This window comes from Condylura cristata, unplaced genomic scaffold (assembly GCF_000260355.1).
Source record: "Condylura cristata isolate star-nosed mole 26May11 unplaced genomic scaffold, ConCri1.0 scaffold00040, whole genome shotgun sequence".
Taxonomy (NCBI): domain Eukaryota; kingdom Metazoa; phylum Chordata; class Mammalia; order Eulipotyphla; family Talpidae; genus Condylura; species Condylura cristata.
Genome location: NW_004567141.1, coordinates 3,290,620 through 3,314,569, shown reverse-complemented (window position 1 = coordinate 3,314,569; position 23,950 = coordinate 3,290,620). Strand labels below are relative to the sequence as shown.

Below are 23,950 nucleotides of genomic sequence, written 5' to 3'. Positions count from 1 at the left end.
AGGCTGATGCCCCTCCCTTTGGGCAAGGGTACAGTAACTGGCCAGCCAGCAAATGCTTTCCATTCTGGTTTTAATTGGGGCAGAGGAAACTGGGGAAGAGCCTCTGGTGGCTTAGACTTTGAAAGGGAGGGCAGTAACTGTCGGAGGGGAAAGCCTCATTTGATCCAAGACAACTTTGCAGGCTGAGTGGGAGCTGTCTGCAGCAGGCCCAAACTTCACTGCTCTCAGCCGGCCACCAGCTGCCTTGGACCTAGGGAACAAATGCAGAGCCAAGGAGCTCTCTTCTGCTGGGCGAGGGGAAGGTGGCTGACTGTGGAAGGAAGGGTTTCCTTTCGAGTGGGGCGGGGGCATCTGAACTCCCCAGCAGGCACAGTTCTGTCCACAATGCGCGTTAAGAGCACCCCTTGTCCTCAGTCCGATGGCCGCTCAGTCGCAGAGGGTAAACTTGGCACAGACAAATTTTAGCTTTTGGAAGCCTCGCATTTCCTGAGGAGAGATGGGTGGAGACAGACCCCAGCCTATCGGACATGGCGTGGGCATCATTTCTGCTCAGACAGGTCAGTGCCCGTGGGCACCCCAGCAGTGGCAGCAAGCCAAGTCCTATACCACGCAAGAAAGGGGCGACAGGGGCAGTCGTCCAAGCCACACGGAGGGGTGCCAGTTCAACTGCAACTACCTGGACAAGCATGGGGTAAGTGGGGGCAGGAACTCTGGCACAAGAGGTTCTGGCTTCTTTTATTATCATTTAAAAACAACTTTTAAAACTCCATTATCTCTGCCAAAAAAAAAAAAAAAAAATACAACCAAGGAAATGGAACCACTTGACAGTTCTGTGGCACGTGTGTCCTGGACGCCCTGGGGCTCTGGCCCAGCCTGAGGTTCCTTCCGACACCTGCAGCATCTGCCCCAAAGGGAGAACAGGCAGCCTGACCAGCGTGAGACACGAAATGCCCTTATGGAGAGTGCCTAGGAAGTGTCTGGAATAAATCAAGACCCGAGGGGGGGTGGTGAGCGGCACAGTCTTCACTTTCACCCTCACCTCTGGCCAGCTGCTCTGCTCTGTGAAGAGCTCTCTGGGAGGCTGGGGGAGGACGGGGGCGGTGGGCTCCCAGCAGTCCCGGCTCCCGGCTCAGGCTCCACGCAGCCCTCCACCTCAGTGGGAACCCAGAGGTGGCAGGAGCAGCAGGTGATGGGCTGGAGCCCCAGAGGCAGGGGCGGGGCTAGGCCGAGGCAGCGTTTCAGGCTGGGCTGGAGAAGGCAGCTCCTCCTGCCGGCCAGGCAGGCGGCTGCGCAAAAGGGAGAGGGTGCTGTCCCTACTGCCTCCCAGCCCATGGGCCTTTCATTCACCAAGGAGGGGGCAGTCCAAGTGGGAATGGGGTGGGGGGCACAGGGCCTCAGTCACTGTCGGACCCCACAGCAGAGGATCCCTTCCGTTTCCGCTTGGTGGGCTTCGGTTTCGTGTCTTCTTCCTCCTAGAAGAGATTGCAGGGGATCACTAGCCTTCACAGCTACCAGCCCCACCTCCACCTGCACCCCCACTCCTCCTCCTCCTCCTGTACAACGGCTGGGAGCTGACCGAGGCACTGCTGGAGCCAGACTCTTCCTCAGCATTGGGGGGCTGGGTGGCATTCTTGCGGCTCCGGGGGCTGGACAGAGCGGCTTTTCGTCGGCTCTTGGGTGGCTTCGTGGAAGAGTCCTCGTATTCCTCAGCCAGGGAGAAGAGATCGCTGAACCTTGGGGACAGGAGAGTGCCCGTGAGCTCTCACAGGGGGCCTCCCTGCCCCACGGCCACCCTCCAGTCCTTTTCTCTGCCCACACGCCTACGTCTCTACTTCTCTTCATCCCCAGTCTCGTTGGTCACTAAATCTGTGTCCCCAGCATGCCCCTTCTTCCCCTACTTCCTGAGGCCTAAAGTACAAGGAGCCTCACTTCATCTTGTGAGCTTCGTCACAGCTTGCCTGGACGTGCTGCAGAGCCTGGAGAATGGGGGTCTGGCTGAAAACTGGAGGGAGAAGCGGAGAACAGGGAAGGAGACCAGTGAGATGTCTGGAGCTTATTACTTGCAACCCAAGGGCTGATTCTGCAGTGGCTTTGGGCCTGGCCTGGTGTCCGGCCCCACCCCCACGGGCTGCAAGGTGGTGTGGACAGGCCGGTACCACACAGGCCAGACTCGAGGGTGGGCGCGTACAGTTCTGCTTGGTGTTGGTCAGGTTGAGACGCAGGTTGTCCAGGTGCTCCAGGATCTGCTCCAGGGTCAGCTGGGCCAGCTTGCTGCTAGAACTCCTCAGGCTGCAGAGAAGTCGCATGAAAGAGTCAGCCTGGGGCAAGCTGCCCCCTCCGGGGCCCCTCCTGGGTAGGAGTGGAGGCGGAGGGGTAAGAGAGGTGCCCCAGAGCTGGGAAAAGAGGAGGTCCGCAGTGGTCCGGTGTCATGCAGCCACACACCACTAGGTGTCGCCCACAAACTAGGCAGGGACAGAGCGGCAGCAGGACTGGCCCTGGGGGGAGCTGGTGGCCCCAAGTCTGCCCAGGCCTCCCCGGCCCATCCCACCTCTGCCTCTTCCGAGGGAGGCTGTTGTTCTTGATGAGCAGGGACTTGATGTGCTCCGCCAGCAGCTCGTCGTGCTTCAAGCACCAGTGCCGCAGGATGCTGGTGGTGAACTGGTCGTCGGGGTGGCAGGGCCGGCTCAGCACCATCTTCACCATCTCCTCGCTGGGCCTGGGCATGGGGCACAGGCTGCAGGCTCAGGCCGCTGCCGCGGGGCTGGTCAATCTCTCCCACCTCTGGCCCAGCTCCCCCACACTGTGCCGCCCCACCCAAGTCTCCTGTCGCTGCCACTCTCACATCCCTCTCCCACTTCTCTTCAGGCCAAGGGAAGCCCAAGCCCAGTTTCATTCTTTGCAGAGCCAGGAGACAAGTGAGAGTTTTCCGTTTCTATGATAGCAAAGGCACGCGCATGTGTCCGTGAGAGAGAGCGTGTGTGCGTGTGTGTGTGTGTGTGCGCGCGCGCAAAAGGACCCACCAAATCTCCTTCGCTTCACTGAGAACAGTCAGGAATCGGCTGGGATGCAAAAGGCAAGCATGTGGAGTGTGGATGCTACTCACCCCCACCCCACCACAGCTGCGGGCTACCCCATTATCCAGCCAAGGAAGACACAGGGGGAGGACTGGGAAGTCTCGGCCCCCACGTGGCCCCCACTTCCGTTAAAAGGCTCAGCACCATTTCTAACTCTAAGGCAAGAAGAGAAGAGGTGGAAGGAAGAGACACGCATCCACACAGCTGCTGCCCGTGTCTGGGACCACTGGGAGCTCGTGAGGGAGACGGCCAGTGACCCCTCGCCTGACACCCTCTCAGATGAGCCATGTGGTGGCCTCCAGGGACCAGAATTGCTGTGGCAGCAGGAAACAGAGATGTCCGGTCCCCACCTCTGAGGGCAGCTCCTGGTGGGCAGGGGTAATGGCCAGAGGAAGTCTAGATCCCAGGAGAGCTGCTTGTTTGTGAATCACTTTGGGGGAAGGGCAAATGAGTAGATGTCCACACGAGGGGAAAACAGCCGAAGCGGCAGAACAGAAGCTTCTCACTGAGCCAAGGCTGGGAACTAAAGAGCCCGCAGGGGTGGAACTCACTTCTCTCTCCGGAGCTGAAGCAGCAGGCAGGACAGGGCCTCTGGGTGCTCTGTGGAGAAGGGTAGAAGTTGTCCAGAGGAATGCATAATTCCAGGAAAACCCTGGCACCTCTCCCATTCCTCAGCCAAGAGACTCAGGAAGGAGCAAGGACAATCTTGGACAAGGAGCCAGGAAGAACAATCTCCTATCTCATTCCTCTGAAACCCTCAGACTACAGTCTGGCCTGTAAGAGTCATCGAAAGACAGAGGTGACCGACAGGGACCCTGACCCTGGGAGCCTGTGTGGAGCAGAGGGATCGGCCCAGGCTCACCCAGGAAGCCTAGAGGCCTTAGCTGGAATGGGACTGTCCTCTCCCCACACTCCCAACCTACCACCCCCTCACCCTTGTATTTGAGGTGCTGAAGGATGGGGATTATGGTCTCCAGGGGGATGTTGTGGGCCAGGAAGAGCTGCCAGGCACAGTACTGTTCAAAGGTTTCCCAATCCAAGCTCTGGACTGCAAAAGAGAAAAAAAAAATTCTGTCTCTCTCACACGCACAGAGCTAGTCAGGCGGGGATGGTGATCCTGAGACCCAGACACCGCCTCCAAACAGAGCTTATTTCCAGTCTTCACATAGCTTCTGTATTCCTATTGGCCCTGAGATAAGCGGCAAGTACAAATCTTTCCACTTTATAGAGCCAGAGGCAGACCCAAGAGACAGTGCCCAAGACTACACCGCAGGGTGGGCTGACTTTCTCTCCCCTTCTCAGTCCAGAAGTAGCTTTCCTGTTAACTAGAAAAGCACAGGGTGGGACACCCCCAACAGCCGCGCCCCCCCCCCCCCCGCCCTAGTCGCTCACTTACTGAGGATGTTGAGGACAGAATCTTTTCGAAACATCACCAGGTTCCCCATCATCACATGGCAGACCAGCTCCTGGAGCTGAGGAGGAGGAGGAAGAAGGCAGAACCCATTAGTCCTAACAGAGGCCAGGGGCTAGAATGGAAAGAGAAGCAGGAGGCTCATACAGGCAAATATCAAGGAGGTGAAAGTTCAGTTTACATGACGGCAGGAAAGGGCATACAGGAATGCTGGGGCCTCTGAAGGAAAAAGAGGACCAGTAAAGGCGCAACAGTTCTGAGAGGGGCCCACAGGCCTATTTGGAGCAAAAATACTCATGGAAAAGCTGCGCTTCTAGGCTGATGGCAGAGGGAGAGTGGGCAGGTGCGGCACGGCCGCGGCTGGGTCCCTGCCCCGCCCCTCTGTGCCTGAGGTGGAGGCGAGGGCCGAGGAGGCTGAGCTCTGGGTTAGACGTGGACTGGGGGAGCCAGAGGGTGCCCTCTTCTACGGTGGGGCGACAGCATGGAATGATGGAGCAGACGTGGGTCCCCAGTTCAGGCCTGAGAACAGACACAGCAAAGCTACAGCACCGTGGGGACCTATGTGTGGTGGAAAGGGCATCAGAACGGGTTGACCATCTTCATTCTGAGTCAAGAGGAAGGCCAGTTGAGTCAAAAAACTGAAAAACCCAACGACCCCCTGGGCTTTCCCAGTGGGAAAAAGAGTGCCCAAAGAAGGCAGAGAACTGGGCACCTGCAGGCAGCCCGCCTGCCCCGCCCCACCTCCCTGGGGCTCCGCTCTCCTCCGGGCCCCGCGGCCTCAAGTGCACACAGCGCTGCCGGGGCGTGAAGCTGGGCCCCACCTGCCTCCCAGGCCTCTCCAGGGCCCAAGCTCTGTTCACCTGAGCAGAGTCAATGACAGCCACAATCATGTTCAGTAGCTCCCCGCTCCGCAAGGTCTCATCCGGAAACTGGGAAGAAAAAGGAAAATAAGGCAGGAGTCCATGGCTCTCCCCTCACGACCTCCCACACGCTCAGGGGAAGGCTGGGTTAGCCAGACATGGAGTCCTGACATAATCTCTATATAAAGACCGAACTGCTAGAAAAGTAGGCATCTCATCCTTGAAGAACCCAAGTTTTGTTTCTGTATGTGCACGCCCTGACGAGTACACATAAAGAATGAGTAGGAGTCGTTCAGACACAAAGCTACAGCAAAGGGACTGGACACGACATGGAGTGGGCACAGAATAAGCACCCACGCCCCTGGCAACTAAGAAATCCAGTCCATACTGAGCCTCGGTCACAGAAAAGGTGTAGGTGCATGAGAGTAGCCCGGCGGGGGTGGGTGGAGGAGGCAAGCACCTCTGGAGGCCAGTCCACCAGGGAGGGACCTGCCTGCCACCTGCCGGGCGCCTCTCCCCTCCCCGCTGCCGTGGTGAGTGGCCATGCCCACACCCGTGCCCTGGTTTCCCTGTTCCTGGGCACTTCCACCAAGAGGAGGAAGAACTGATACCTCCTCCTACGTTCCGGTTCCTGGAGAAGACCCTGAGCGAGCCAGGGAAATGAAAGCTGAGTGTCCTGCGGAGGCCTCGGTCTCCGGGAGTCACACAGAGAACCTGAGGCTGAGCTGTGGGGAGGCGAGAAGGCCGGGACACACGGAAATGGCCTGCGGGGGTGTGCGCTGGGTACAGAGGAGGGGCAAAGCCAAGAAGCCAGGTGTATAAACCCAGACCCCAACTCGCACCACATCAAAGAGGACTTCTTGGGGTTCAGACGCTGCTCAAACTTTAATAAGGAAGGTAAAGGAGGGGACAGCATGGTGTGGAAAGAAACGGCCTAGTGAGGCGCGGGGAGGCGAGAGACCAGGAGCCCCCGGGGCCCTGACTTCACAATGCTGGCGCAGGCACCAACCTCTGTGTAGATGGAGGGTGTGAGGTGACACAGCAGGCGCACGTCATCCTCCTGACAGGCTTTCATGTCCATCATCAGGCAGGTGTGCAGGTCGCCCAGCTGGGTGGCCTGGGCAAAGGACTCGTACAGGTTCATCTTTCCTGCGGCGGCTTTGCTGCAAGACCAGACGGGCCTAAGCCGGCAGCCGGACCCCAGCCCCAGCACCCAGCCTCAGGCAGCCCCTAAGGGGGCTCCTGCTCTACAGTCCCTCTGCTGCCCCCCCCATGCATGCCCTGGGTTAACCTGTCTCCTGTCTCCCTCTGGCCTTCCCCAGAGCGCCAGCCAGGGCCGTGAACACCATCAACGGGGTCGCTAGCTGGCGAGTCAAGAACAGGAGGCTCACAGACCCCTGGTCTCTCAGGGCAGTTACACAGGGAACCCCGTCTCATTACGCCACATAGAAAAGTTAACTCAAAATGGATTAAAGGGCTAAATGCAGAAGCAAATTTACAGAGGTGTTAAAAGAACAAATAGAAGCAAATCTTCATAGCATCAAAAACACAAGCGATGAAAGAAAAAATAAATCAAGCTTCGGGAAGTTTTAAAAGTTTCGCATTTCAAAGGACGCCCAGAAAAGGCCAGAGCCTGGGGAAGAGTACTTGCATAATTAATAAGGGATTTATATTCAGAATATATAAAGAATTCCTAAAAATCAACAAAAAGATAAATAGTTCGGTTAAAAATTAGGAAGGATTTGAACACTCTTTTCCAAAGAAATATGCAAATAAGCCCATGAGAGGATGTTCAACATACTGAGTCTCTGGGACATGCAAACGAAAGCACTGGCAGTTCATTTCATTGCAGTGGGAGCCACTTCACGCCCTCGGACGCCAGAACGCAAGAGCGGGACGTGACTAGCGCTGGGGGCGCAAAACACTCTAAGTCAGTGATAGCTGCACAATGCTGGGTACAGAGTAAAAACCACTGAACCGAACACTTGAAGGGTGTATCTGATGCTATGCGAACTACACCAAAATAAAGCTGTTACTTAAACATCTGTGGTGATGACGGGACCCCCAAGGACGCAGGCTGAGCGAGTGCCGGGGTGCTTCCTGACCCCGCCACACGTGGGGCCACACTTGCCTGGCCCTCAGGTAGTACAGCAGGTGGTAGCCGATCTTGGGCTGCTTCTGGTACAGCTCAGAGAGGAGGTCCAGGAGCAGAGAGAAACTGCTATTGTCTTCCTGCATCTGACAGAGATTCCTGGGGTGAAAGGTGGGAGGAAAGGCAGAGCTCACCTAGGGTGGACAATCGGGTGGCGCTTCTCTCCTCTCCTGCGGAGGGAGGCCCACTGCCCCGGGGCAGAGGTGAATGGAGGTGTCCTGAGAGCAGGGCGGATGGAGCGCCACACTCACCTAAATATCAGATAGAGCGGCTTCCCCACAGACTCCTCCAGGGACCTGCAAGCGGAGGGGATATGAGAGTCCATGGCGGGAAGGGCGGAAGGATGGGTTTGTGATGTGCCAGGCCGCGCCTTTCCCAAGCCAGTTAAGCTTCTTGCTGTCCCAGAGAAACCAGGTTCCTGACATGCAGCCACAATCTGGGCTGTTAATGCCATCATGAAGATTCCTGCCCTTCAGGGCGTCCACACAGGAGTCCACCCCATTTGAAGCAGCAAATACTGGGGTTATTAGGCAGAGCAGTTGGGGGTACTGGGGGTACTAGGGAGGAGAGCTAGCCTACTACTCCCAAGTGCTTGGCCTTCCATAGGCAAAAATAAATCCTCGTTTAAATGACTCAGTAAATGTGAGAACAAAAACAAGTGAACATTATTTTTCTCAAGCCCATGGCAAGGTGTTTCTTGGTCTCAGGCTATAAGAACATACTCTGGCTCCCTGAACCTGGGGCGGGTGGGGGGCTGCAAGGAAAGATGAGCCTTACTCCTCGGTGATCTCCTCGGGCAGCACCTCCCCTCGGAAGTGGGCCTTAAAGAGCTCCTGTAGGCAGGAAGCGAGGACAGACAGCTGCTCCGAGTCAAAGTCTTCCTGGGTGATGAGACAAGGAGGGCGCATCACCCCCCCAGACCCGGCCCAACTGCCCCCTCTCCCTACTAGTCTGAGTGCATCTGCTTCCAACCCCCGAGGGCAACCCCCACCCCCGTGGGGGCAGGGCAGCTCTCTAAGCTCGTGGGGTTCTCTCTAAGCTTGTGGGGTTAGGCCACTTCCTCCCGAATGGGGTGGGTCCTCCTCACCTCCAGGACCTGGTCCACGATTTCCTGCATGACCTCACACTGGGCCTCTGTATCGCTGCAGTGCACAAGTGAGAGGAAATCTCAGGGACAGGAATGATAGCAGAGGGCAGGACACACACCCAGAACAGTCGTACTCTCTCGCACGCAGACAAAACAGAGGCGCTCTATGAATCCAGCTGGCCCTGGGAGACTTTAGGACAGAATCTGCCGCTCTCTGGGCAGAAGCCTAGAGACACTCCTGCTCCAGTCCTTAGGCTCCTCACCCAGAACCTAGGGAGAGAGAACCTGGAGTGCTGGGGAGCTGTCGTGCCCTCTCTCCGCCCATAAACCCCAATCTAGACTAGAAGATGTCTCTCATTCAACCTCAACTGCTTCTCTGCATGCACCATTGTGTCCGCTCTGCCAACCGTCTGCACCCCAGGGGGTGAGTCCAGTGCTGGACCGTCCGAGGTGGAGGTGGTGGACAAGGATAACCCTTCAGAACGTGAAGGTGAATCTTTCCGGCTGGGCTGTACCCACCTGCCCTTCTGCAGCTGGAGAACTTTGTCCCTTAAGGACTCGTCGAGCTGGTCAAGGTAAGGGGTGATGTCAACTGGCTCTTCCACCACAGTCTCCTTGATAGGGTGGAAGCGGAACTCTCTCTTCTTTCCTGAAGGCAGACATTTGAGAGAGAAGTCACTCTGCACAGGCAGCAACACCAGACAGAGGCCCCAGCGTGGACCCTCGCCGTGGCAGTGCGTGCTGTTCACTCAGTGCTGGGCGAGCGCTGGGAGCTGCCCCGCGCCGGGACCCGGCCCTCAGAAGCAGGCAGGGCAGAGACCACTTCTCTCCCTCCTGCTCCACTGTCACACGCAGGCTTCTGCACCTCCGAGTTTCACCCCGTAATCCTGTTAACAAAACTGATGGGGCCGAGGGGATCTGCTGCCCACAGAGAGGCTGTTCCTGTCAACTGCAGCTCTTGGGGCTGGCTCCACCCCGAGCCATCTTTGCTGCTTGCCTCACCTTTGCTGTTGAGATCCTCCTCATCATCACTGAAGGCTGCCTCTGCATTGTCATAGCAACTCTCATCCTTGTCTGACATGTGGTTGTCCATCTCCATGGAAACTGGTTCCTCAATTTTGACTTGGGAGTAAAGACAGACAAGGTATTTAATGGCCCCCTGTGTCCTCTACTATACCCCATGCCTCTGGGAAGGGGAGAATGGAGGACCAATGGGAGAAGAGGGACTTCACGATCTAACTAGAACACTGACCCTGGAAGGACAAATGTCTTGTCCTCATAACCCTTCAGAAATTGAAGGTGTGTTTTTCCAGGAATCAGAACAGCATGGGACATTAACTCCTTTGTGTTCATTTCAGGGTAAATGGGCAAACTGGACCTGGAGCAGCTCCCTGGGATTTTTTTTTTTTAAGATTTTTTTATTTATCCATACAGAACTGGGGTACAGGACAGAGATGTTGGGGGCGGGGGTGAGAGGATTTATCAGAGACAGAGTGGGGAGCAAAATAGGCAGAGTGACAAAGGGCTGAGCAGCGGGGGTCAGGAGGGGTCTGCCATGCCATGTGGGTCACCCCTGGCCTGGGATCCAGCTCATGCTGCAGTGGCTATGGTTAGCTTCATAGTATTGTGCTTTAACCTGTTGCACCACCAGGGAGGGCTGCTCCCCGGGCTTTTTAATTTAAGTTGGTAAGTTCTGAGGTAATTTAAGTCCTTACCTCACAACAAAAAAAGTATGTTTGTGCCTAGAATTGGGAGTAAGACCCAATGATGACAACCTCTCATCAGGGCTCTGGGCCTAAGGCTTGGAAGAGAAGAGACTAGCAAACTTCAAGTAAGATAAACACTGTATCCATGAAAGCCTTTTCCTACTGAGGAGAAGCTAGTAAGAGAAAAAATAAGAATTGCGAGAGCAAAAAAGATCAGTAAAAATAAAACAAGATTAGATGGAGAGGGAAGGAAGACGACATAAGACGGTGAGACAGATACTGGAACGGGAGGACGCCGTACCTTCCACAGGTGGGGACGGTGAACTGCAGAACTCAGGAAACTTCTCCCTCAGCATTGCCCGCAGTTCCTTATCCAATTTGGGGTTGTCAAACAGTGGAGCCAGATGCCTGTTGGGGAACATGAAAGAAGGTCAGCATCAAAGCTTCTCCCTTCTAATTCTGCACAGAGTTGGAGATAGCGCTGAGCCAGCCAGGGTGACTGGTCCACACTCGGAGTCTTGGAAAGAATCATAAGGGAATGGGGAGGCCCCTGAAATCCCTTGTAAAAGGATGGCAGGAAAGAAACTCCTTTAAGAGCCATGGGCCAGGCAGTCCAAGGGGAGCCAACACTTTATAGCTCGAGAGGAGAAGGGAAAGCAGCAGAGCACCACACTGGGATGCAAACGCCCACCCCCACTCCGACAAGCAAGTCCTTACGCCAAGACTCGTTTCTCAACAATGTGGTTGAGGGAAGAGAAGACGCCTTGTCGCACGTGGCCCTCCAATGGTGGATAGAAGTTGGGAATGATCTGGAGGGGAAGAATGGGAGTAGACAATGAGCACAGGACTCTCCATCCAGTGTTCAACTGAACTACATGTGAAGAGCTGCTTAGGTTTTATTTAGGGGAGACTGGGGAGTATGACCCCAGAAAGGACTAGGTTGTCCCTGACCATTCCAGGCTGCTGAAATGGGGAACTCTTACTGGGCCTGGCTCAAGGAGACAGATCCAACTGGAGTCATCACCCCTGGGGCCGAGAGAGCCCAAGGCACATGGAAAGATGCAGCTGGAGCTAGCAGGACGATGGAAGGTTCACTACCTTGGGGATGGGCCCCAGGGCCACTTCGTTGTCCGCACTGAGGGGGGCTAGGAGATCAGGGCAGAGGGGATGTACAGTGAGCTGTGCTTGGCCAGGCATGAGAGCAGCAGGCCGTGGTACTCACACGGCACATGAAGTCCAGGAGTGTGGCGGTGATGGCTGGGTGCGGCTTCATGGAGTGGTGCATGACCAGGATGGCTGGTTCTGGAACATGGGAAATCAACCTCCCCCATCAGACCATCTGTTCTCAACCCCACCAAACAGGGTATCAATATATGTGGATGGCTGTGGAATGAGCTGTGTCTATGCCTACCCCGCCCCCCAATTCCCACTGAGCAGACACCCCCATTCCCAGAACAGCTCATAGCTCTTGTCTCCCTCTATGTCCTCTGCATTCAGCTTGGAGGAGGGAGGGAGAAGGAGAGGAAAAGCAGGGCTCGGTGCAGCCTTTCGCTCTGCTAGGCCCTCCCCACCCGAAGCCCAGCAGCACACTGTGGGGTAAAGGGGTGGAGCCACTGCTCGGCCTCATCAAAGCAACTTTCCTTCTAGGTCAAGGGAGCGCTGATGAGGCACAGCGGAACCGCTCCCAGATAAGCGGCTTCCACCCCCGCTGCCCTGAGAGTTATGACTGCTATCACTGGAGACAGGCGGAGGGGTTGGGGGTGGAGAATGGCGCTGCCTGGTCTAGGTCACATACCTATGTTCATAATGCTATCCTTGTCTGGGCTAAAGAACAGCCAGTCGTAAAACAAAGCCAGCTTGGCATTTGAGGCAGCAACATTAGACTGGAAAAGAGAAGGGAAAAGTGGGTTAGTTTTATCAACTGGCTCCCTTCCTTTCAGATGTCCAAGGCAGATACCAGGACCCAAGTGACTGTTTCATCTATGAAATTCAGTTCCTGTAAGACATGGGGGAATCCCCACAGGGCTGAGGAACACTCATATCTTTTGTTGTACCTGAGTATACCCCATGGTCTCACCAGCCAAAGAACGAGGGATGGGCTCGGATTCTCACACACTCAGTGTCAAATGTCCCTGACCCCAAAGCCTAGGCCTGGGATCCTCTGACCAAGCCTGAGCTCACACTCTACCTGGACTAGCCCCAGGGTTGCCCCTGCTACGGAGGCACATTTCTAGAGGACAGACCCCTAAGAATAGCCTGTTGCTACATCTAAAATCAGCACATTCCAAGGGCCAATCAGATGGGGGAGGGAATGCCGTCAGAAATCAGGGGGCGGCTAGATGCCAGAGAATGGAGTCTCCCACCCAGGACACAAGGAGGAAACTGCTGGACAGGAAATAGCTGCAAGTGGATTCATGACATCTGGGGAGAGGAAGTGTCCAAAGCTGATGCTTTCAAAAGGCTTACAAGTGTGGGCCTCAGGAGCACAACTCCTGAATTCGAAAAAGGTACAATTCAGCTTAGTAATGATATGTGGCTTCTGGAAGCCAAAAGAAATTCAGGGATGCCAGGATTGACAGTAAAGACATATATGAACTTGCTTAACTTCAAACTCAGATGGGAAATAATGAGTATAAATAAATTTCTAGACCTAAAGAGTGAGACATTCAGGAAGAAGAGGGTGAAAGGAGTTTTTCAGGAAACCAAGTGCCTAGAAAAATCGAACACAGCGATGTAGCCTCCACCAGCCACAGCCTCTATCCCACGGCCCCACCCCTTACCGTGCATGTTGTCAGGAGCCAGCCAATGATGGCCCATCGGGGCAAGATATCTGAACTCAGCACCTCGTTGGAAGGGTGGACAACCCCACAGATGTAGCGAATGAGGTCACAGCGCAGAGACTGACTGTCTGGGGTTGACAGGTACTGGCGCTGGAACCAATCCTGGTATCGCTTTTGCTGGCCAAACCGCACCTGGGAAGGGCACGTTGAAAAGAGACTTGGAAGGGAGGGTGGGGTCTCTGGGCAGAAGAGAATGAGCACCATTCAACTCCAGCCTTCATCTAGACTTCCATTCATTCATTCATTCATTCATTTACTCTTTCAAGCCTCCTCTCCTTTGGAGGGATTTCCTGATTCAAATCTCCCTGGATTTTAAAAGATGCTGAACAAGGTCTTCCTAGGTTACCTAGAGTACCAGTGTGTATTCATTCTTGCCACAGACCTGATGCCACATTTACCCCTCAACTGCCACTGCAGTTCATTTTGGGCCCTTGCTCATTATTGATGCCTGATTCCCCCAGTCAGAAACATGTTATTTCCTTGAGTCACTGGTGGACAGCATGGAAATTCTTTGAAAACAAAAGCCAAGCTTGTTCACGGTTCAGCAACAACTGAAAGCTTCCTCATGCTGAATAAACAAACAGGACCAGACTCAACAAATGTTCCTTCAGCAAGTCTTCACCCCAAACAGATTAAGTGGTTACAGATATCAAGTAAGGGGAAAGACCTGTTTTTCTTCTCTTTTCCCTCAAATTAAACTGAAATAGCAGTGAGAGCAAACGGGTTAAAAATAAAAACAACAACACATGTATGGAACGTTCTGCAACAATGGTTATATAAGAGCTATAGAGCACTTGAAAATGTTGCCTTTGTACCAGGGGAGGAAATAGTAATAATAATGAACAACTATATGCCAGAGACATTTTATGGGGGTGGAGTGGGGAATCGGATCAAAAATGGGGGTTGGGGAGAGTGCACTGGACCATGGTGATGGCACACAGGCGATTTGGTGATGGGAAGCCCACGGGGACTGCAACTGACATGGAAAAAGGCACAAAGTGATGTAAAAATAAACTGTTATATTAATTTTTTTTAAATGCAGTGAAAATTGTTAATCTTAATAAAGGAAGTTCATGGGAAAAAAAATTGTTGCCTTTGTGACCAAGGCACTGAGTTATAGTTTTACTTGATTAGATGAACACAAGGCTAGTGACGACCACATAGGAAGGGAACACCTGACATTTCTCTGGGATGGCGGGGGGAGGGGGAAGTAGGCTAGCGCAGCAGTTCCCCAATACCAGGCTGGCCGCACAGCTGTTGCCCGGACTGGGTGAAACACACAGAGCCCCCAAGCAGGTTCTCTGGGAGGGATCCGGGAAGACGCATTTTAAACATGTTCCAAAAGCCATTCTGCCACAACCCAGTCATGTTTGGAAACCAAAAGGCCACAGTGGGTTTCCCAGATGAACACCTCACTTGAGCTATCTACCTGCACACGCTCACACTCACACACTCTGTTTTGGGATAAGGGCTTACGCCAAGCAGAACTTCCCAACGTGGCTTTAAAGTAATGAGCTTAGGAGGCTGTCCTTCGCCCAATCTGCTATCCTTTTATGGCACATTTCACACCTGTAAATGACTTTATTTGTACAGTTACTGGCTTCATAACTGTTTCAGAGAGATGGAGAGATGTACCCCCAATTCTTTGCCCTGTGCCTGATGTCAGTGGACGGCCTGACCGCCACACTGCAGGTCAGCACGCAGCGGCAGGGAGAAGCCCCGGTAGTGTCCACGGCAGCTCTTCCTGCCGCAACAGCTTAGCTTACCCGGGATGTCATGAAAAGGAGCTTAGTCTCCATGTCTGGGGTTAGCCGACATGCTAGGAATTTTCGGGAAGTTCTTGATTGAAGAAGTTGCAGGATACCTGAACCAAGTGTGGGAAGGAAAGAGAAAAGAGAGCTGCCTGAGGACCAGAAGAAAGGGAAAGCAGGTGGGGAACCTGGGTCAGACTCTGGTAGCCATGGTCTTGCTCATGGGGAAATTCTAAGACAAGACCAAGAGAAGTCAAGAGTAGGTACAACTGGGGATTCTGACCAGCATCTGTATGTTCTACTCTAACCAACCACCACCCCCAGGACCCAGATACGTGAATTATCTTCTGCTGGCCTTCCAGAGCCCCCTACTCACATCATTCCAGTTGGCAACAAGTAGGAAAGTTAGGGGGATATGGGAAACCCTAGCCTCCCTTCCTGCTCCTGACGTCCCATCACTGGGTCCTGGGATCAGTGTGGTGTGTGGCACAAGGACGAGCTCTGGAGTAAGACAGACCTGGATCCAAATCCTGCCTCTGACACTTACTAGCTGTGTGGCCTTGGGCAAATAACTTAATCTCCTTGAACCTCATTTTCTTTATCTGTAAATATGGAAAGTAAAATATCCATCTTACAGGAGTGTCCTGAGGATTAAATGAGTTATCATACATGTGTCTAGCACATGGTAGGCATGAAAAACAAATCAACACATGTTTGATATGAGGCTGGTACAATGTAAGTACAGCTAGGACTTTCCTGACACCCCATGTTCCAAACTACTGCTTTCACGCTGTGTGTGTGCTCCCAGGCACTCACATGTGTGCTGGAGGGGGCAGGGAGCAACGCTGTACAGCTACTGTTCGGGCCATAAGCAGGACCCTGAGAAGGGGGAAGGGATATGAAGAGAACCTTGTGAAGGGAGGCTCACAGAGACATTTTCCCTTCCTCGAAGAGGATTTTGGCCAAGCAGATCCTTGGAATTCAGAGGCAAGACTGCTCCCAGGGAGGAGCCTTGTCTTAAGGACTAATTCCAGTCCTTCTGCTGACTCAGTCACAGCTGACCTCTGACTCCTCTGCCCAACTAAGTGAAGCTGGAAGCTGGTCATCAGCTTACCTCATGCAGCAAGGAGCTGCCTGGAGGAGGAAAGAAGGGGATCTCAGTTCTCTGTCTTACTCTTCAAGGGAGTAATGAGAAGTGGCGTCTGCCATAGGGGCTGTCTGGGACCCACGTGGGTTGTTCTGTCCTTCTGCCACCCCACACCCAGGTGTACTCGGCAGAGCCTACCCTGTCCCAAGACGCCTGCATCTGACTGCCAAAGCCTCTCCCACCACCCACCTCTGCCTCCTGGTTCAAGCAGTACATATACACTGATGTCCCGCCTCTCGAGAACAAGGTGTCCTAGCCCTTACTTACCTGTGAACTGAGGGCTCAGAGCCTGAGGATTATGGATAATATCTTTCCAAAGTAGTTCAAATTCTGGTATCCTGGCAACATTCTGAAGTAGTCTTACAAGATCCCGGCCAATCATCAAACATTCCATGAACTTGATGGGGCGGGGGAGGGTGACATGGAAAACAATGAAAACATGAACTGTTTACCTGTTACAGGGAGGATAAAGGAATGTGTTGCAGGGAGGGGAGGAAGGAAAGAAGGTCAAAGAGATGATGAACCTTCTTCTGGAAGCAAGGGATTGTCTTCGAGCAGTTTAGGGGAAGAAAGCTGGAAGCCGGGGTCTAATATCAAGCATGAGAGGTTACTGGAAAATGCTAAAGCCCTGATGGCTTTCACATTAATCTCGTCCCTTCTCCTCCCAAAACTGTTTCCATTTGGATCATGGGAAAGTAAGATTCCAAAAAATACGACTGGCAAGTTGAGCCCTAGGCACTTCTCTCCGAAGCTGGACTGGTTACCAGAGCGTTCTGTGGCAATGCAAAAGCACAGCCACGAGCCACAAGTGGTGAATGACCACTTAATTCAACAAAGAAACTGAACGTTTACATTTTGTCTAATTTTAATTAACATTTCCACGAGTGGCTAGTGCATTAGCTCCAGGACCTCTCTTTCAGGAGGTCTAAGAGTGGACAATTCACAATCCCACTTGACCATGGCAAATACTCATGGTCTGTGTGGGTGTGTAAACGCACCCATGCAACACACAGTGGGATAGCTTGTGTCTGCAGTGCACATCAGTGTCCACGAGGCTGACCAGGAAAGACCCCAGGTGCAAGTCTGACGGGCAGCATTTCTAGAAACCAGAGTTAGTCCATACCAATTCCCCTAATCTTCTACCCTCATCTTAGAATGATGAAACACTCCAGACCTTGAAGTACTTCCACCGCTCCAACAAGACATTGCTGGCCCAGGACACTTGACGTGTCCCATCCTGGGTTTCGTGTCCTGATACTGTTTTTGTCCTCACCCGTTCCCGAAGCAGTGAGATGCAGAAGTCCACCTCCTTCTGCCGCAGGGCCTGGAGCTGAGCGGTCCCGTGGTGGTCCACGATGAGGCGGAGGTATGTGTAAACAGCCATGGCAATGAGGATGCTGCTCTTCAATACCCACTCCCTGTTGGGATGGGAGACACTGGCACCTGCACCTGTTTGGGCCTGTTCACCCTCCCAGTGCACCCCACACTCAGTTCCAGGGCTTCAGCAAAGTCTCAAGTAGTACTAGGAATAGGCTCCTCGATGACGGCTCACTCCTGCTGTCGATATTTATCTACACTGGCATATCAATTGTCTCAGTGGGGACAAGTTCTTACCAAGTTCTGGGCACTCCCTGGTGCTACAATGGGCTAAAGCTCAGCACTATGAAGCAGCACTGAGTTTGATCTCCCACCAGGGAGGTGACCAACATGGCGCACGAGCCTCACCAGGCCTCACCTGACCCACCTGCTGCTCCCCTCAGCAGTGTATTTCATTTGATCTGCCTGTTTTGCTCCCCACTCTGTCTCTGGTGAATCCTCTCTCACACACACACACCCTCCCCACCGCACCTCTGGCCTATAAAGGTGTGGGGGGTGAGAGGATTCACCTGAATCAACAGGCAGATTAACAAAGTACACTGCTGAGGGGAGCAGCGGGTAAGACAGGAGAGGTCTGCCATGCCACGTGGATCATCTCCGGGGCAAGGATCGAACTCACACTGATGTGGCCACAGCTTGGCTTAGCTTCTCAGTGCAGCGCTCCAACCTGCTGCGCCACCAGTGAGGGCCCTAAAAAAAAATAAAAAGCTAAGTTCTGAACAAAGGCAATCTCTTTACCACAGAACCACTTGGCTCCCAACAAAATTATTTTATTTGTTGGCTTCACTCCTTTGAACATTTACTAAGGGCCTGTTGTATGCCAAGTTCTGCATAACATTCTAGGGACAAAGTCAAACTGTATCTTCTACCGGTCCAGATTATGAGGGAAAAGTTCTTGTAAGTGTCCCTCAATCAGCAGGTATTAAACTGTGACCTGAAGGCATTGAGAATAACAACGATCCTTGCAGGACCCCAAAGGTTTAGAAGACACTGTCAACTCACCACACCACAAACATTCCCTGGTTCTCTCTAGCCACCAACCCCACTCCCAGACGATGAGTCACCTGCCCTAAATCACAATCTGAAAAGAACATGATTTTAGATAGCAAAGTATTTTCCCAGGAGTTTCAGAATCTCCCTGGGGAAGGGGGTAATAAAAGAATTGTGTGCTCTCTACTGGTATAAAAGGGGGAAGGAAGATAGTGGAGAGAATCCATACGCTTCACTGCCATCTCAAAGTACCCAAACCTGGAAGGCTGTCTCCCTGCCAAGCAAGCAATTTATAGGGGCTTTGGTGTCTCTGCTGGAAGGCAGAGAACCAGAGGAAGAAGACAGGGAATTTAATTAATCCAGCTAGGCAACATACTGATTCCGGAAAAGTGTTCAAGCCACTTAATTAAAAGACTCTGGCCTTTTCCTTCACATAATGAAAGCAGTAGCCAAGGCCACCCCGAGGTTCCTCCTCCCCCACCAGCTACAACGGCATGACACAATCCTAGAGACACTTGGAGGGAGGGGAGGAAGGTGTAAAAAGAAGGTAATTTATATTTCTAGGGACACATGTGCAGGAAAGGATGCCAATTTTTTGGGTAGAAAGAGTGCAGTTCTCATACATGTCCACAGAAACTATTCTTGAACTGCCCAACTGAGAGAAATTCAGGCTTAACGCGTGAGAACAGGAGGCAGCTAGCACCAGGAACAATATGAAAAAAATAATATGTTTAGAACGAATGCTAGCAGAGTGAGAACATATCTGAATCCAGGGATGGGGTAATGAAATGAAAGTTACTAGTGAGAACTTCTGACCTAGGGCACAAGGAAGACGCAGGTCCTACAAGCTGGTAAGAAACTGCTAGAATCTCCTGAGCTGTGGGACTGGAGTAATGGAGAACCCCACCTGCGGCTGCATTGCTACATCCAGGGCACTAGGTGGCACTGCGCGGCAGGCGGGCACACTCTGGGCATCACCAAACACAGCTGTCTCTCACAAAAATGTGAAGAGGGGAGAGTTAGTATTCTAAATTGTAGGAAATATGGGGACTCTCCATGGTGGTACAATGGGTTAAAGCGCAGCACTATGAAATAATTTGCAACCACTGCAGCACAAGTTCGATCCACAACCAGGGAAATGACCCACAAGGCACAGCTGACCTCTCGTGTCTGGTCCACTGCTCCCCTCAGCAGTGTATTTCAGTAGATCCACTTGTTCTGCTCCTCACTCTGTCTCTGGTGAGTCCTCTCACCCCCCATAGCTCTCGCCTATACCCCAGTTTTTGTATGCATTGATAAATAAATCTTTAAAAAAATAAATTGTAGGAAATATGAATATGATTACTGTGGTGTCCTTACCCAGAAACAGCCTCTGAAGTCAAATAACAATAAAATTGAGACCACAGAACAAAAAAGATAGTTAGTCTCACTCCCAAACAAGTTTGAATATAGAAAAGCCCTCATAAAACTTCTGTTCCTTTACTTTTTTTTAAAAATGATTTATTTATTTATGCATACAGAACTGGGGTAACAGGCCAGAGGTGCAGGGGTGGTAAGAGATTTCACCAGAGACAGAGTGGGGAGCAGAACAGGCTAACTGACAAAGTACACTGCTGAGGGGAGCAGCAGGCAGGTCAGGAGAGGTCTGCCGCGCCATGTGGATCACCTCCGTGGATCACCTCCGGGGCAGGCGGCAGGCGGGGATCAACATCATGCTAAAGTGGCTTTAGCTTTTTAGTGCTTCGTTTACCCGCTGCGAGACCAGAGAGGGCCCTCTGTTCCTTTACTTCAATGGGGAAGGCAGAGAAAGAGCCAGAAAGCCCAATGTGCTTCCCTTTATGTCCTCTTTACCACTGCAGTCCCCAAGCTGCAGAATTCTAGCAGAATTCAGTGGTCTTGATGACTTACTCACAGCCCCCCCATACAACTTCAAAAGCAGAGCATGAGTTTGATGAAGAGTCTTGGGAAAAAGGGGTACCTGCCAGGCCTGGGTAGTTGGCTGGACCCATTCTGCTGAGCTCATTCTCCCCTAACTCCCCCCCAAAAATAAACATTCCAAGGAGGTCTGGGTCAAAAATAAACCCTTATCAGATGAAACCAGTTTTTCCTGGGCTCAGAGACATTTTTGCAAAGACCTTCCTTCTCACTCCTTTACTCACTGGGCCTTGCTATGGCCTTAATTCCTTTACTTGCCACAATACACTTGTCTCTCCCTCCCCCGCCTCTCTGACCTGAGGTGCTCTTGGGCCACGCCAGTCTTCACACAGTCCTTCACCCCCACTCCCCACATACACAACCATCACCATCGCATGTGGCTCTTGCCCTGCCCACTGCAGTACTCTACCTCTGCTCCGTCAGGATATCCAGTACACTCTCTGCCAACCAGATATTTTTTGCTGTAACATCCCCACCTGATTTCAAAGGGGGAAAAGACAAAGAATCACAATGGCTCTGATTAGCAACTCAGCTAATCCAATACATTTCTCCAACCATCCTACTGTTCCACCCATTACTAACCTCCCCTCCCCCTTAGGTTCTTTTAGTACTGGGAAAAAAGCTTCTGTTGTTCAGCCTTTGAAGTATCCCCCCTTGTATTGGGAAAGAAGAGAAGGGAAGTTTCTAGATTTTTCCAGTAACCAGAGATGCTACTTTCCCATAAACTGGGGATTAGAGTGGGAATACTTTAACTCTTGAAAGGGACTGTCTGGGAAGGAGGCATGAAAAGTCCATGGTTGGTAAGAAAGGACGGTATCCAGGCAGGGCCTGAGGTTCAGGTGGCTAGCTGTATCAGCCAGGCATCTAGATGCTATCCGAATCCTGTGTCAGGCTGTAGACAGGCCAAGGGACTATTGTTCCCGGGGATCATAGTCCTCACTGCTTGCTATGGAGCTTCCTGGGCCTAAATTAACATGCAATAATGCCAGACCAATGTCTCAGGATGAGAAGTGTGGGCTAGGGTTACCAAACAGGGAAGAAAGTGCCAGGAGAGTGCATAAAAATACCCAGCATCACACTATGCCTTGCCCCAGGTCCCAATTTAAACATTAAATGTTCACCAACTATATACCAAAGACATTATATGGAGGTGGAATGGGGAATGGGATCAAAAACAGTGGGGGGGAGGGAAGTGCACTGGACTATGCTGTTGGCACATGGGTGATCTGGTGATGGGAAGCCCATGGGGATTACAACTGAGATGGAAAAAGGCACAAAATGATGTCAAAATAAACAATGATATTACTTAAAAAAAATTAAATGTTCACATAGTCTCACACCACATAGATTATGATTTATACACATCAGAACAGAGGCATCAGTGTTATATAAAATCCTGAGGAAGAAGCAAAGACCCAACGGTCAATGGCGAGATAACAAGGCAGGGTCATTTTTAAACACACACATGTAGTCCTGGGAGCAGAAGAGGTAACACAAGCAGCCTCTGGGATATTCAGTGGCTTGGAGAGATGTTACTGATGCCAAGGAGATAATAAAATGTAAATGTCAGGGTCTGCTCTGTGACATAGTTTGTCCCTCAAACTGGCTCCAATGAGATGTCATAATTATTAGGGAGCAAGTGTTTAGAACACAGGAGTGGAGCCAGGGCCGATGTCTGGATTTCTGAAAGCACAATGTGATAGGAACAAATTATTTGCCTGCCCTTCTTTCCCCATCCTTCCCAGATCCTTCCTGATCCAATATGCTATAAAACCTCAGAGTGAGGACTGGCTAAAATAGGCCAACTGTTCTGTCAGGCCTGGAGTTTGCAGGAAGGAAAATGAGGCAAGATTTATTGCTTGAAAAGGCCTCCTGTGATTTTTCAGTTTCTTTCTGCAACATACGTGACCAAAAGCAAGCATTTAAACAACTCGGGAATGAAGTCCTTCAGAACACAAGCATTCTCCATTGCCGGGATTTAGTCCCTGGATACCTGTCTGTTATTTTTTTGCTTTTGCCAAACTCACCTGCAATCTGCTTCATGAATGTCATGCAAACACCATCGGCTCCTAGAACACCACTCTTCACTAGTTCCCGTACCAACCACACCAGCTAAAAGAGAAAAAACAAATGAGGAGATGAGCCTTTGAATTTGAGAAGGGCTAATTCAGTCAATATTATAATTCAGGTAAACAATGAGAGGGCTGTTACCCCACATTCCACCTTCCCTTCCCTTTGAGAGGATCCAGTCTGTTGTGCCTTCGGACTGGATCTCTCTTTTCTTTCAGGTCTTACCTGAGTACGGCAGGTATCCTGCAACTTCAGGTACTTCTCCATGAGTATCTGGTTGATTTTATTCAGGACAATATTCATGCCGTCACGACTCACCAGAGCCAAGTCCCGGTAACACTGTGAGAAGTGAGGTTCGTGAACAGCCAGCAAGCTGAGGATAGGCTCCTGACCCCACCCACAGGGGACCCCTACCCCCCCCCCTCTTCAGCTTCAACAACACTGATGGGATACTGAGTGACCATGAAAGCCTTTTCACTCCTGACAATCCTCCCACAGCACCCTTTCATCCCATACCCATCCCTGTCACACAGGGTGGAGAAAAGAACTGAGTTTCTCTAATAAGGCAGAAAAGCCTGATAAGAAAGGCTCCCTCCTAGTCCTATCTCTGTCCCCCTTCCTCCCTCCTTAGAACGTGTCATGCTGTTTGAAGTCCTAAGCTGAGCAAAACCAGGTGGAGGCCATCTGTTTTTCATCTGCCAGGAAAAGGTAACTAGAACAGGTTTGGCAGAACATGCCAGAAAGGGTCCCAAAGAGGATTTCAGACCTGTGTCGACCCATCCAGTTGAAGCAAAGGCATATTAAGGAAAGAGGAACTGGGGTGACGGCCCCTGAAAAAAGGGGCAGAACGAAACAATTTCCTTTACCAAATATTTTTTCTCTTTTCTCTGGGTTGCCCTTTGCTGCTGTCAAATATTAGGGGGAGAAAAGGGTCCTTAGGTTAAACCAACCATGGGGAAGTGAGGGAAAGCATGCTCATCTCCTCGGAGAGGTTTGCTGCTTCCATCCCCCTAGAGCGTTTCTCACCCCATCTCTCTCAAGACCAGCCACCTGGAGGAATACCTTAGGGGACCTCATTAGTGATCTCCTTAGCCTGCTGAGTTCTATATGGTCAGGGTCTCAGCACAAAGGGCAAAAAAACAGTAGTAGTGTGGTACAAATCCGAAGGGTGGCAGACATGATAACAGCTAACACGCACTGTCATTGTGCACAGACTTCGTACTACGTCCACCGATGCCCTCCACTCAAACAACAGCCTTTTGGAATAGTTACTCTTATTACACCTCTGATTTTACAGATGAGGAAACAGGCATGGAGAGGTTCAAGTGATTCCCTCCAGGTCACCCATGAGATAAAAGGGAGAATGAGGCGTGGCAGGCCTCTCCTGACCCGCCCGCTGCTCCCCTCAGCAGTGTACTTCGTCGATCTGCCTGTTCTGCTCCCCACTCTGTCTCTGGTGAATCCTCTCACCCTCCGCAGCTCTGGCCTGTACCCCAGTTCTGTACAAATAAATAAATAAATCTTTAAAAAAAAAACAAAGGGGGGCCCTC

The 23,950-nt window shown here is 52.0% G+C and overlaps 1 protein-coding gene across 3 annotated transcripts in view; it reads right to left on the bottom strand.

Annotated features, from left to right (window-relative positions):
* Window positions 1-770: 770 nt before the first annotated feature.
* Window positions 771-23,950, bottom strand: part of INTS3 (integrator complex subunit 3) — a 37,107-nt gene continuing 13,927 nt past the window's right edge. Inside the window, exons 4-30 of one of the 3 annotated variants that reach the window (XM_012733364.1) lie at window positions 22,626-22,739; window positions 22,358-22,442; window positions 20,740-20,806; window positions 17,302-17,446; window positions 16,296-16,425; window positions 14,897-14,994; window positions 13,071-13,262; window positions 12,086-12,173; window positions 11,513-11,592; window positions 11,008-11,099; window positions 10,592-10,698; window positions 9,587-9,706; window positions 9,104-9,233; window positions 8,585-8,639; window positions 8,275-8,378; window positions 7,749-7,793; window positions 7,477-7,596; window positions 6,355-6,508; window positions 5,346-5,414; window positions 4,471-4,546; window positions 4,009-4,122; window positions 3,626-3,674; window positions 2,549-2,716; window positions 1,930-2,289; window positions 1,577-1,733; window positions 1,348-1,472; window positions 771-977 (exon numbers count right to left, since the gene is read on the bottom strand). In XM_012733364.1, coding sequence (XP_012588818.1) covers window positions 1,395-1,472; window positions 1,577-1,733; window positions 1,930-2,289; window positions 2,549-2,716; window positions 3,626-3,674; window positions 4,009-4,122; window positions 4,471-4,546; window positions 5,346-5,414; window positions 6,355-6,508; window positions 7,477-7,596; window positions 7,749-7,793; window positions 8,275-8,378; window positions 8,585-8,639; window positions 9,104-9,233; window positions 9,587-9,706; window positions 10,592-10,698; window positions 11,008-11,099; window positions 11,513-11,592; window positions 12,086-12,173; window positions 13,071-13,262; window positions 14,897-14,994; window positions 16,296-16,425; window positions 17,302-17,446; window positions 20,740-20,806; window positions 22,358-22,442; window positions 22,626-22,739 — 2,997 coding nt within the window. In that variant the 3' untranslated portion in view covers window positions 771-977; window positions 1,348-1,394. Of the gene's footprint in view, window positions 1,473-1,576; window positions 1,734-1,929; window positions 2,290-2,548; window positions 2,717-3,625; window positions 3,675-4,008; window positions 4,123-4,470; window positions 4,547-5,345; window positions 5,415-6,354; window positions 6,509-7,476; window positions 7,597-7,748; window positions 7,794-8,274; window positions 8,379-8,584; window positions 8,640-9,103; window positions 9,234-9,586; window positions 9,707-10,591; window positions 10,699-11,007; window positions 11,100-11,512; window positions 11,593-12,085; window positions 12,174-13,070; window positions 13,263-14,896; window positions 14,995-16,295; window positions 16,426-17,301; window positions 17,447-20,739; window positions 20,807-22,357; window positions 22,443-22,625; window positions 22,740-23,950 lie in introns of all 3 variants that reach the window. The other 2 variants (XM_004693732.2, XM_012733363.1) reach the window with 2 other exon arrangements.